General features: G+C 34.5%; 1 protein-coding gene across 5 annotated transcripts in view; it reads left to right on the top strand.

The window, feature by feature from the left end:
- The first annotated feature begins 3,868 nt into the window (after nt 1-3,868).
- LOC123564277 (DCN1-like protein 3) overlaps nt 3,869-14,486 on the top strand; it is a 12,574-nt gene continuing 1,956 nt past the window's right edge. The window contains exons 1-3 of one of the 5 annotated variants that reach the window (XM_053536923.1): nt 3,872-4,006; nt 8,551-8,688; nt 9,269-14,486. The exon at nt 9,269-14,486 is cut by the window's right edge and continues 1,956 nt beyond it. In XM_053536923.1, coding sequence (XP_053392898.1) covers nt 9,305-10,195 — 891 coding nt within the window. In that variant the 5' untranslated portion in view covers nt 3,872-4,006; nt 8,551-8,688; nt 9,269-9,304 and the 3' untranslated portion in view covers nt 10,196-14,486. The other 4 variants (XM_053536924.1, XM_045357698.2, XM_045357700.2 and 1 more) reach the window with 4 other exon arrangements.

Here is a 14,486-nt window from a genome sequence, read left to right on the forward strand (position 1 = left end):
GAAAGCTCATCGAATGATCTGCAAGCGAAATTATTTGAATTGAAAAGGGCTTGTGGAAAACCTGTTGAAAAGGGGGTTAAGCCAGACAGTCTTCTGGATACATACAGAATTACGGACGGAGATGTTTTTCCAGACATTAATTAAAACTCTTCTGCACATATGTTGTACTCTTCCTATCAGTTCCTGTGAGGCTGAGCGCTCATTTTCTGGACTTCGTCGAATTAAAAGCTATATGCGAAGCACCATGAATGAGAACAGATTATCAGCATTAGCGCTAATGCATTTGCATCATGCAAAACAGATTGACACAAAGATAATATGTCAAACGTTTGTACGGCAAAACAAAAGGCGTATGTTCCAATCGAGTATCTTATATGATTAGATGCAAATGGCTAAGACCTCGTCAGCGAACATTGCAGGTAAAGCAGTCGGTCGGAATCATGTTGTTGTGCATTTGCACACACTGACATGCACAAAAATGAAAAACAAATTAAAAAAAAAAAGAGAAAAAAAAACGAAAGAAAAAAACAGTTCTAAATGTGGAGGCCTCCTCGTGGCTAGAACTGGTAACGTTGACTATACTTGTAAACGGCTAACATCCACAAAATCACATCAAATTATTTAGTGTATAAAACACATGTTTAATAGTAAAGGTTCGGTCGGACCCCCTCTGAGAAAATTGGCTGGATCCGCGCATGCATGCGACTATTTCTGTTTGGCTTGCTGCAAAGTTAATAACAATTTTGACTATGAACAATCTTCGGCAAGACTGGGTGTAGTTCTCCAACTAAAATGGTTTGTTAAACTGCCCATATGTGGCCAAATCCATAAAGCATCTCAGAAAAGTTTTAACCTTACATATTTTTTTCTACCTTACGGTAAAGAAGGTGTAATAAAAACGGATTTTCCAAAACAAGTTCCATCCTTCAAAACTTGTTTAAATTATAGTAAAAGTTGATCTTCATCCGATGTACACTAATTGGTAAAATTCATACTTTTTACGCAAATGGCGTCGAGAAATCACATTTTAGCTCAACCCTAAACATATATAGTTGTGACGTTTCTGTTTTTACGGCGATTAATTTAGTTTTTGGGGCGTCCATTAAATTCAAAAAGTAATTATGTTTCATTTGATATAACAGGCCTATTGAAACCTTTATATTTTCGAGCGGAATGACTAAGTAGTGTGTTCTTTAAAAAGAAAAATATTATTATCATAAAAATATATTGAATTGTAAAATGAACGAAAAATACAAGGGGGTCTCCTACTATGTTTCGAAAGAAAATGTAACAAATCGGGTGAACGTTGTTATCTGTAAACCATTTAGATCCAAGTTTAAGGTGAATTCTGATGAATTCTTATTTGTTATTTCATTTTCAACAATATTTGAAATGTAAATGACCCTTAATCTCTAGAAAATCGGAGGTCCGTACCCCTAGAAAAAACCCTAACAGGCTTGTCTAGAGGTACGGATCCGTACCCCTAGACACTTCCTATTTTTTCGGCGACGCCGTCTAAATTCGTTTTCGTTACCTATGCCACGTGACTTCAGTTTGCAAATCAAACTACTTGATAAAGCATTATAGATAATTTATCAAAATAGAAGATTTATGCAACACTCTGCCTGATTGGACGAGAGTGTCAATTTCTTTCACTCTGTTGATTGTGCTACACTGACTGAAATGTAGACAAAGCGTTTATCTTAAACGACGCTGTTCACAGTTTTAAAGCTAACTTTGGCTCAGTATATTTAGCAAGAATATTGATATATCTCAAACTGATAAGTAATTTTAATAAATATGATAAAAATATGTTCAAATACCAACATATATCAAATTAAAGAAAGAGCTGAATACGGTCTGCGTATCACATGAATAAGGGTGTGATAAGAGTCTTTTATGTAGAGAGGTGCTTTTTAAAAGATTTTCCCTGTTACAATTGTCGTCTGTATATGAAAAGGTTTCTTGCTTTTGTGACTTATTCAGATTGCATATTAAAATGAGTACTTGTTTGCTTTGATATATTTGTTATAAATTATTTAACTGATTTATTATATATGAATATTTTTCTTTAGTATGGTATGCAAATATTGAACTCAGTTGAATTCTGTTTTATTATATATATGCTATATAATGACTGAATCTCATAACAATGAAACGAAGGTACGCTGCATACAGTTTATCTATGTGATATGACTACGGTCAAACTTTGCTTATGAAACAGAAATATTGAAATAATTACAATTGTATGTTTTGCTTGACCTTCACTTTTTTATAAGTGTGACGTCATTGTCCAAAGATTCATGAATAGCGAATATGCTGTTTGTTAAAGCGGAATCAGTTGGCCTATTTTAGAAATAAATAAAAATAATAAATAAAAAAATCCTTTAATTGATTTTTTTTCTCATGTATTCTAATCAAACTTGATTTGTAGCATCTTTATTAGGCCCGCAGCCAACTTTGTTCAGCTGGGACATTTGACCCCTTTTAGGGGCTGCTAGAGGTAAAACTAGAAATGCCTTTATACAGCGTCTCATGAACAGCTTGGCGGATCTTTGTCATACTTGGTCTGGAGCATCATTATACGGTCCTCTTCCAAATTTATTTATATAGGAACTTGGGCCCTATTAGGGACCACTATAGCTAAAAGTAGATATGCCTTTCTTCGCATTAACCACTAAAATATAATGGATTTTTATCAAACTCGATGTGTAACAATATCGTAAGGTCTCCTGCTATTTTGTTACAAATGGGGATAGGGACCAATTTAGCTAAACTATAAACACGTTTAATGACCTCTTCTCATGAACCGCTTCGTGAATCTTCATCAAACTACTACTGTAATTAGGCTTATTCGTCTAAGGATAAACGAAACAAAATTGCAACCCTACGAAACCTTTGCGAAAAATTAAAAGAGAACCATTTAAATTGTTAAAGTGTGGTGTTTAGTTTTGCAATTTGAAAAATGTTAGATGAAAGATGAATGTTAGATGAAAAATTCATAAACTTCTTTCCTTATTACAATTCGCCGACAATCATTTTTAAAGATATTTCTTGTTTAAGCATACTTTTGATAATTCCGTTTTCCACCTAAGTCTTGACCCCAAGTAATCTTGTCCTACATCATTTTATGTGTAAAATGAACCCCATTGGAAATAAGCTCTTAGCTTAATGGGTTATCCATAGGTCCCTAGCATTTTAATAACACATGTAATTTTTAGTAATGACATTTGGTATTATCTTATTAAAAGTATGCAAATTGTGATACTGTGCTATTTAATGTAAAGAATTGAGATTTCTTTTTAGAAAGTATGTTTTATGAATGACATGTCTGTGATATTTATGTATTGTAATGTGTTCTTTTATGCTGTGACCTAAATGTAAATAAATAAATAAATTCTTGACGCTGCCTTCGTTAATGCACGCCCGAAAGCGACAAGAAATACGACAGGACACGATTTTTTTCTTGGGTCTAATTAAGTCATTTAATCATAAAAAAAATATTTTTTTAAATGGCATAATGTCATAAAATCATTCTTAAATATCACCAGTCCTTTTTTATTAAGAAATAAGTTAGAATACAAAAATAAACCTTCTTGACGCTTCGTGTCGCTAAAATCCTTCTTGTCGCTTTTTAGTGAGACCCCTTTTTTGTACAGCAAGTAATAACATTCCCTCTTTCTCCTTTTTCAACAGAACTTACAGGTATTAAATGCCACCAACTAGGAATCTGCGGCATGGGTACTGTACAGGGCCAAAGAGCTATAAAAATAATATTTTATACTTCTTTGATAGGGCTTAGGAACAATGCAAGCTAACTCGTGACGGGCCTCCTACACAAAGATCTTTGTGACGTCATCAACTCCAGTACAGGAAGTGAATAAACTTCCATTGATATTTGACAGTTCCGCATCAAGTGGTTTTCTTTGTCTTTATGATATGATTTTATACATTTGAGGCAGTTGAAAGGCATGAAAGATAATCTTTCTCGGAAATTTACCGGAAGGTAATGAGAATTTGCCATTGATTATGATTAAAAGATGGAAAACATGGCAAATTTCAACACATTCGTACGTTATTATTTTCGACCTGAAGTTTGGTTAGCGGTTACAGTGTCAGATCTGAAAAAACAGGAATAGCTAGGAATTGTGCATGTAATTTAATAGACCAAATATATTGTGGATCAGCTAGCATAATTCTGGGTGATCAGGTTTGACCTATTTTACACACTGATGTGTTTATTATTGTCAAAACTTTACCAGTGTCATTTACACTGTGATAAATACTAAATAGGAGAGATCGTGTTTGTATACAAATCCATTGTATTTTCTATTTTTAGATCTGATAAGACAGAGATTGGGTGGGTAGATGCCGAATGTCAATGTTTTTTTGTAAAGAGTGATGTTTTTCTAACGACCCAAGTGCGTTTTTAACCTGATTTTACGACTCTTGCCTGTATCTAAAGTTTTTTTTCAGTCACACTTTATCACTTTGACATCAATACTTTCGTATAAATGTTTCTCTTGCACGGACTGCACATCTGCTAATAATACTCGAAAGGGGAGTTAATCAGTATACGAAGATAGATCTATAGATAGCCTAAACTTTCTTAAAACACAAATTATGTTGATATAATTTTTTGATCAGTGGAAAGGTTATAAAACCAGCAATTTATAAATTGCTTTAATTATTAGGATTAATTATGAACACTTAACTTAAGAGTCTTTTTTCTAAAAGATTGAAACATCACTATGCCGCTATTAAAATCATATGTCATTTAAAATGGCTATTCATTTAAAAAAGATATTTGAGTATGAAAATACGAAAATTGTAAGTATTTCAAAACTTTTTGAATTTTGAAAATCCATAAATGAGCAAAAAAGTTATTAAAAATTCCAATCCCATACACAAATGGTGTTAAGGCATTTGTTTTGCCAACCACTAGATAAACAGATGTCAATGTGTGACGTCACGGCGATCTCTCCTATTCAAGTTTTTTTTATCGTAGGCATTCGGCACATTTGTTTGGTCAATTATGATATATATTATAAAAAAACATTTATAGACTACCAAGGAACCAAAAATAAATCCAGCACACATTTACTATATTACTGATAAATTGAAGGTAAACAACCTGGCACTTCTTCATTTCAGGACGACCATCATTTCATGCTCAGTCATTCTTCAACCACAAAAGATATGGCCAAATATCTGCATGCCACCAACACTCTACACACATGTATATCCTTGGTGGATAATTTTCATGTCGATCATTTCAGAGTAATAAGTATTTTAAAATTGAAAAAAAATTTACAACTGGGTTCAAAGAAACGATGGTGGGTACGACTAAACAGCCATTTAAAAGCTTCTACAAATATAATACAACCACATATGTTTAAGTTATAAAAAATTATTATAATTTACAAAAGCTTTACTTTCCTGGCACACCTTTTAACGAATGTAATTTTAATTTGTTTCAAATTACTAGTTCACTTTTGTTTTGCCGATCACCATCTCATCAGAGTAACTCCCCTTAGATCTTTTACCAAAACGTTCCGATTGTCACAAAATAAAGCAAATTGAGTGATATTTATGACAAAGTCAAATTTTGTTAACAAGGCACTTGCCAGGTAAGAGAAGTTTTGTAAACTGTAATCAGGCCCGGTCCCAGGGCTGGGCTGAGGGGGACCGTGCCCCCCACCCCCCAGTTGGCTGAGAAGTGACCTATACTCATCAAAAATGCACCCTACTATTTTGGCAAAGGAATATTTTTTCTCAAAATTTAGACCCAGAAATGCACCAGAGGCCACCGTTTCATACATGTCTGTATTTCAAAATTTTCCAGGGGGAACGCCCCCTGACCCCCTCCCCCAATCAAGAGGGGAGTAACGTACCCCTCCAGTACCTCAAATTTTAGACCTAAAAATGCACCAGAGGCCACCATTTTATGCCTGTATTTCAAAAATTTCCAGGGGGAGCTAATATTGGGGTAGTATACCCACCAATAAATGCACCTTAGGATACCATTTCATACCAGGGGAACACCCCCAGAACCCCTAGCTAACATGGGTAAAGGTCTACCCCCCCCCCCCCCCCCCCCCCCCCCCTTCCCCATGTCCAATACCTTGCTATGGGCCTTGGCGGTGAAATCTTCATTCAAGACTGGTGCCCACCCTCCCCCACCCCAGTCAAAAATTTCTGGATCCAGCCCTGGTAATTATTTGTTATAAATTACACGTATGTGGTTCTTTTTTATTTGTAGAAGCTATTATATGGCTGTTAAAAGTCCAGATCGTTTCTTTGAAATGCAGTTGTCGAATTTTTTTAATTTTAAAATACTTATTTCTTCGAAATCATCAACAACATGAAAATTATCCACCCTGAATCACCAGGGATCTGAAAGATACACGTGTAGGGTGTTGTTGGCATGTGGATATTTTGCCATATCTTTTTTGGTTGAAAAATGACAGAACGTGAAACGACAGTCATCACGAAATGCAGCACTGTCGAGATGTTTACCTTCTGTATATAGTAAATGGGTGCTGGATTTATTTTTGGGACTGCACTGTCTGTAAATGATATCTCAAGCAGGCTTCTTAACTCTTAGTAGCTAATAAAAAATTGTGAAAATTATGCTTCTTTCTCAGAAACTACTTTATAAAATGTTTTCAAATTCTACCAGTGTTTTTTCCACTGATCTAGGAATTGAATCAGAGCCTTTACCATTGGGAAAAATTTGTTGTTAAACATATAAATTGGGAATTGTTAAAAGTCATATTTTTTTTATTAAAATGTTACATTTAACAAAAAAAATAAGGTCATAAATGCAGTAGGTTAGCATACTGTCTTGTGTTTCAAATGTTTATGGTTTCATAGGTACAGTCTTGGTTGAAAAAGTAAAAAAAAGTAACTTTAGGAATTTTAGCTTTGAAATTGGGAAAAAAATATACTACATTGTATTTGCCATTTTGATTGGGGCCTAATTTCGGCCCCAAATTGTCCTGAAAAAAAAATACACACCATGGTCTACACATATATTTGGCACTATGATATAACCCTACATGGCAGGTTTCTTAGCTCTGATATACATTTGTGCAAAATTACACCCATTTTTAGTTAGTCTATTTGAAGAACAGGTAAAGCTGTTGCACTCAACTGTTAGTGTCCACGTCCCGATTTGGTTAACCTTTTAGGATTGTTTGAGGTCCCTCAACAATTTATTGAAAGAACATCTCCTAAGTCAATGGGCCAGTTTCAACCAAAATTAAGAGGAATGTTCCTTAGGTGATCAAAAAAAAAAAAAGAAAAACCTTAGCATGAACTGCTTGATAGGTCTTCATCTCCCAAATTTATTCAAATGGGGGCATTTTTTCCCCTTTTAATGGCCACTAGAGCTGAAATCAGAATAAAACCTTTAAACAACTGCTTCTCATTAGCCGCTTGATGGATCTTCATCAAACTTAATTCTCTTACATCATTTTAAGGTTCTCTCTTCATTTTGTTCAAATATGTGCACATAACTACTAGAGCTAAAAGTAGTACACTAGAACTACATTTAAACAACTTGTTCTCATGAAGCACTTGGTGGATCACCATCAGTCTTGGTCTATAGCATTCTTATAAAGTCCTCTGTTGTTTCACTTCAAATCTTGACCTTGGTCCCTTTAAGGTATGACCCACCTAATGGTGAATATTTCAAATGTTCAAAACAATGTTACAGCAATATAATGTATCCAGTTAGAGACTTGTATGCAAAATTTAAACAACTTTTGCCATTTTTTATCAATTTTGTATAATTCATGACCTTTCCTCTAGATAGACAAATTTCAAAGTAATCATGGCCTCTGTCCAAAACGTTTGCAGAGAATTCATTTTATCATCAATTTTGATAAAAGAAAGTTCAAACTATTGGTAAATAATTATAAAACACAAAATAAAACTGTGAGTATCATTTTTTTCTAGGGTGCCTAAGTAAAAGGATTTAATAAAACAGAATTCTAACTCCAACATTGAAAAATTAAGGTTGAGACCTGTGGGACTTAAATTTTGCTCACTTCATTCAAAAATTACCTTGGTGCAGTCTTAAAACTTACCTACATGTACATTTCTTCCACAATATGTTATATAAAGAGTAAAGGCAAAATAGAGAACTTTTACCGCATGTAGCTCAGTATTTTTTAAAGATGTCTAATTCTACCCCTTCTGTTTCAGAGGTAAATTCACTTTAAACAGCAAGAAATCACTTATCAAATGAAAATGTTTCACTTTTGTACAATAAATCAATAATAAGTCATGAAAAAAGTAAAAACTTACTAGAAAAAAAGAAAAACAAGGGGGGAAAAATTTGGTCCCAGTGGGACTTGAACCTATGCCCCCTAAAATATTAATTCAGAGTAGGTTTGTTGTAGGAATTGAATACTCTTCAAAAGGAGGTACACTTACATGGGTCATGCCTTAAGGGGTTGCTACATTGTAGAGCTAAAAATATAAATGTAGAAATATCTTTAAATGAATTTTTCCCTTAAGTAGTTTATACATAATTTATTTTAGGTCGATTGTGAAGGAAGTTCTACAACTTATATTAATCACTCTCGACACCTCATTCCTGATGGAATCCATCGCCACGAGGGTGTGAGAGAAGAGGCCAGTTTCCCTTTTAATGCTGAGCGCCAAGCAAGGGAGCTACTGGTACCATTTTTCACGTCTTTGGTATGACGCGGCCCGGGATCGAACCCACGACCTCCCGCACTCGAAGCGGACGCTCTACCACTAGGCTATCGATTTTTCCCTGGACTGGCTGGACTAGCTTGGCAAATTGTCATTAAGCTTGGTCCATATCATCTATGTTGGGTCCTCTTGCAATTGTTTTCAAAATTTAAATGGGAGCCACTTGACCTGTTCCATGCTTTCATTCCAGTTTTTGTAATTACTTGAATTACAATTACAGTGAAACATAGCTTGCTCGAGGATCAGTGACACAGAGGCTCACTTGAGGAATTTATTTTGTCCCTAACTATTTTCCTGATACTTTCTATATTTGGATTGCTTGAAATCCTGCAAAGTTTGATCATATTGCTCACCCCCTTGTGATCTCAACCGATCAATGTTTTACTTTACATGTAATTGAAAAATCACCCAGTTACTAATTATTTTTTCAGTTAATTGGGAAATGTAATTAATTTGTAATTAATTACACTTACAATTTAATTATCCTAGGTCTGACTTTAGGCAACATTATATTTCAGTAACCATATATTTCTTTTTCCAGGGTGTGTCTATTTGCATGGTATGAGTTCAAGTATAAATGGGGAATTGTTTGACTTGCTGTAAGGCCAAGGACGTTGCTCGAACAACGCGCTATGCTGGTGAAAACAACACTGTCCCCTTAAGCAGTCAGCAAGAACAGACAGAGCCATTGCATATAACAGAACAGAAAGTCCCGGAACAGGCTGTTCTTACAGCCAGAAATATTGTTATTACAGATAAGAAAATGTTCAACCCTTATAATAAACTTCCACCAATCAAAAAGCAGTCTAACGGTGACAGTAAAAGGATGTCGTTAATTTCACGTGATTTCTCAGAGAATAAAGCAAATGCATTATTTGACATGTACAAAGATCCTGACTGTGATTGCATATTAGCTGACGGTGTGGAAAAACTCTGTGACGATTTACAAGTGAGACCTGATGAATTTATAGTTTTAGTTTTAGCATGGAAGTTGAACGCAGAAACTATGTGTTTGTTTACACGAGAGCAGTTTGTTACTGGATGTCAGAGTTTACGTGTAGACTCTATCAAGGGGTTCCAGTCTAAATTTTCAGATCTGATTTCAGAGGTGCAAAATAAACAAAACTTTAAAGAATTTTATAAATGGACGTACAAGTTTGGCTTAGACCACGATTCAGGTCAAAGAACTTTACCGATAGATATGGCAATGAGCCTATGGAAACTTGTGTTTTCTCAAAGAGAACCAAAGATTTTACCCCGCTGGCTTAACTTTCTTCAAAAACATCAGAATATACGGGGTATTTCCAAAGACACATGGGATATGTTCTTGAACTTTGTAGAACAGGTGGGAGATGACTTAAGTAGTTATGATGACACGGAAGCATGGCCTAGCCTGCTAGATGACTTTGTTGAATACGAGAATGACTGTCAGAACCAGAATGTTGAAACAGACATGCATTTTAACTAAAGATACCTTGCATAAATCCAGGGCCCATATTGAACAATGTTGATGGTCTGAATTGCCACATATGTACAATAAATTCATTTTTAAGATAGATTTTAAATTTGAATTATCAATCAAGAGTATAAAAATGTCTATAAATTGACGTGAGCACTATTCTATTGAATCAGCTTTATTTTAGATACTTTTTTATTCATTGCCTTCATTGTGTATTTGAGTGTCATGCTGAATTATTTTGGTAACAGCCATGTGACTTGTGTGTATTTGAAAAATATTTGTCGGCGTTTTGATTATTATTTATGTGTGAAATAGTGCCAGACTGTCTGTGTATGTATACATGATATCTCTGACAGCAGAGTACTTGTTCCCTGTAATTGAGGCAGACATATAAGACAGACTGTGAAATATTGATTACAAAATGTGTGAGTTCACTTTTATATTTAGAAATTTTATAAGAATGCTCACTGTTAAGTATGGGAAATCTTTGATGATTGTCTCTGTACAACAGAAAGATCATTCCTATAAATAGAACATTAATTAGACAGAAAGTAATGAAGATGTATTTTTGTATCCTTTCTTTTCTATTACTACTTCTAAAGTACTTGACAAAATTAGCTCGACCTACAAAGAAAGGTCAATGACAATGGATTTTAGAACAGCAGTATTACTGTAATATTCCAGTAGAGAAAGAAATCACATGAAACTAGCAAATGTAAGAAGTAGAAATATTCAGCACAGTAATATAGAAAGCTTTTTAGCTGATGATGCTTTTCCACATATAATTCTGCTGCTCAGTTTACCCTCACCATGCTAAATTTCTATAATGGACTGGTCCATCATTCAATTTGGGCAATACCATTTATTATTCGAAGGGGTGTTCACTGAAAATTTACTGACTGAATAGCGAACAGTGCAGACCATGATCAGACTGCACGGATATCTTGGTCTGCACTGGTCGCAAAGGCAGAATCACTTGCCGCCAGCAGGCTAAGGGTTATAGCAAACATTTGACTAAGGCATGATAAAGTACTACAGTTCTATGTATCTATTTATCCTGAATTAAGAATCTACTTTGAAATTAATGATAATCGTGAGAGACTAATTTTTATGGATTTTGTTGTTCACACAAACCACGTAATTACTTGCCCATTAAATGATTTTATAGTGGCCAGTTTTATTGAATTTGATTTGAATTTTCCGTAATCTTTTTGAGACTTTTTATTTGTATTGAAAAAAAACCTTCATTTAATACTACGTTATAACAAGAGTAAAAGGTTAATTTCTCAGGTCCATCAAGGTAGATTTCATATGTTTTTACAAGTTTAAGGAATTAAATGACCCTGTTTATATTTTTGTCAGATTTAGCATAAAATGCTTATAATTTGCCTTTGCTTTTTACACAATGCTTTGTTTAAAAAAGGATTGAATGAGTAAAACATTATTATTATGGTTTGGAAACTTAGAAGTTTCATCTGTCGTGGGCCTCTTTTTCGAGCTATGTGTATATTCGATGCAGCCTATACTAGCTGACTGAAGAGAGGTTGCAGTTTCACATGTGTACCAATATGCCTACATATACAAGTTCATTGTTTATCTCGATGAGTAGTTCAGAACATCATGATCTTCACACAGTCAAGCTGCATTGTTCAAAATGTACTTTTAAAACCTAAAGCTTAATATTGACTTGTAACAAGCAACTTGCATGTATTTATCTGACTACTTTTTGCAGACACTTTCTTGTGTACTTATTGTACAAATATGTACAACACAAATGCTTATATGTATAAGTATGAAGTTACAACCCCTTTAATATTGAGTTGGAACGTATGATGCATGTAGTTGTTTATAATTTGTAAATGTCTGTGCTTTTTTCCAGACACAGTGAAATTATTTTAATGACAATCAACTTATTTCATGTTTTTAGTTTTTTAGCTCACATGTCACAAAGTGACAGTGTGAGCTTTTGTGATCGCGCAGCATCCGTCGTCCGTCCGTGCGTAAACTTTTGCTTGTGACCACTCTAGAGGTCACATTTTTCATGGGATCTTTATGAAAGTTGGTCAAAATGTTCATCTTGATGATATATAGGTCTAGTTAGAAACTGGGTCAACTGCGGTCAAAAACTAGGTCAGTAGGTCTAAAAATAGAAAAACCTTCTGACCTCTCTAGAGGCCATATTTTTCAATGGATCTTCATGAAAGTTAGTCAGAATGTTCACCTTGATGATATCTAGGTCAAGTTCGAAACTGGGTCAAGTGCCATCAAAAACTAGGTCATTAGGTCTAAAAATAGAAAAACCTTGTGACCTCCCTAGAGGCCATATTTTTCAATGGATCTTCATGAAAATTGGTCAGAATGTTCATCTTGATGATATCTAGGCCTTGTTCGAAAGTGGGTCTGGTGCGGTCAAAAACTAGGTCAGTAGGTCTAAAAATAGAAAAACTTTGTGACCTCTCTAGAGGCCATATTTTTCAATGGATCTTCATGAAAATTAGTCAGAATGTTCACCTTGATGATATCAAGGTCAAGTTCTCAACAGGGACACGTGCGGTCCAAAACTAGGTCATTAGGTCTAAAAATAGAAAAACCTTGTGACCTCTCTAGAGGCCATATTTTTCCATGGATCTTCATGAAAATTGGTCAGAATGTTCACTTTGATGATATCCAGGTCAAATTCGAAAGTGGGTCACATGCAGTCAAAAACTAGGTCATTATGTCTAAAAATAGAAAAACCTTGTGACCTCTCTAGAGGCCTTATTTTTCAATGGATCTTCATGAAAATTAGTCAGAATGTTCACCTTGATGATATCTTGGTCAAGTTCGAAAGTGGATGACGTGTGATCAAAAAGTAGGTCATTAGATCTAAAAATAGAAAAGCCTTGTGACCTCTCTAGAGGCCATACTTTTCACGAGATCTTCATGAAAATTGGTCAGAATGTTCACCTTGATGATATCTAGGTCAGGTTCGAAACTGGGTCACGTGCCTTTAAAAACTAGGTCTTTAGGTCAGTTAATAGAAAAACCTTGTGACCTCTCTAGAGGCCGTACTTTTCATGAGATCTTCATGAAAATTGGTGAGAATGTTCACCTTGATGGTATCTAGGTCAAGTTCGAAACTGGGTCAAGTGCCTTTAAAAACTACGTCATTAGGTCAGATAATAGAAAAACCTTGTGACCTCTCTAGAGGCCATATTTTTCAATGGATCTTCATGAAACTTGGTCAGAATTTTCATCTCGATATCTAGGTCAAGTTCAAAACTGGGTCACATGAGCTCAAATACTAGGTCACTATGTCAAATAATAGAAAAAAACGACGTCGTACTCAGTTCAAAACTGGGTCATGTGAGGACAGGTGAGCGATTCAGGACCATCATGGTCCTCTTGTTTTTATTGTACAAGCTGCATAATGTTAATGGAACTAAAGTTTGTGTATTTGTTATTTTTTGTTTATTTCCCATGTATGTGAGGACTAAATGACCATTTTATGATAAATAACTATCTTAAATTGGTATGGTATATTGGTACTGTAAATTGGTACCCTAAAACTGGTGTATCATGATGGTACTGTTCTACATAGTTCTGCATTTATTTTTTTACCTAATGAAAAACTTAGATTGTTGCCAGACATGTCAGACATTGTTTAAAAAGACTTACATAAAATTGAAAAATTAATAGACTTTTCCATTAAGGTATTGGACCCGTAATAGAGTACCTCCTTTTTGAAGAGTATTCAATTCCTAACATAAATCTACCTTGACTGCAATTTTCAGGGGGGCAGTAGGTTCAAACCCCACTTGGACCAAAATTTTTTTTCTTCATATTTTCCTTTTTCTAGTAAGATTTTACTTCTTTCAAGACTTAGAATGGATGTATTGTAAAAAACGTGGAAAGTTTTTATTTTATAAGCGATTTCTAGCTGTTAAAAGTGAATTTACCTCTGAGACAGGAGGGGTAGAGTTAGACATCTTTGAAAATACTGAGTTACCTGCGGTAAAAGTTCTCTATTTTGCCTTCATTCTTTAGATTACATATTGTGGAAGAAATGCAGGTATGTTTTACTTCTGCCCCAAGGTTATTTTTGAATGAAGTGAGCAAAATTCAAAACAGACCCACAGGATTTGACCTTAATTTTTCAATGTTGAGTTAGAATTCTGTCTCATTAAATCTGTTTACTTGAGGCACCCTAGAAAAAATGATTAAATATAGTTTTATTTTGTGTTTAATAACTGTTTAACAATACTTTGATGTTTCTTATATCAAAATTAATGCTGTAATGAATTCTCTGCAAACGTTTTAG

Source organism: Mercenaria mercenaria, chromosome 2, assembly GCF_021730395.1.
Source record: "Mercenaria mercenaria strain notata chromosome 2, MADL_Memer_1, whole genome shotgun sequence".
In the NCBI taxonomy this organism is placed as follows: Eukaryota; Metazoa; Mollusca; class Bivalvia; order Venerida; family Veneridae; genus Mercenaria; species Mercenaria mercenaria.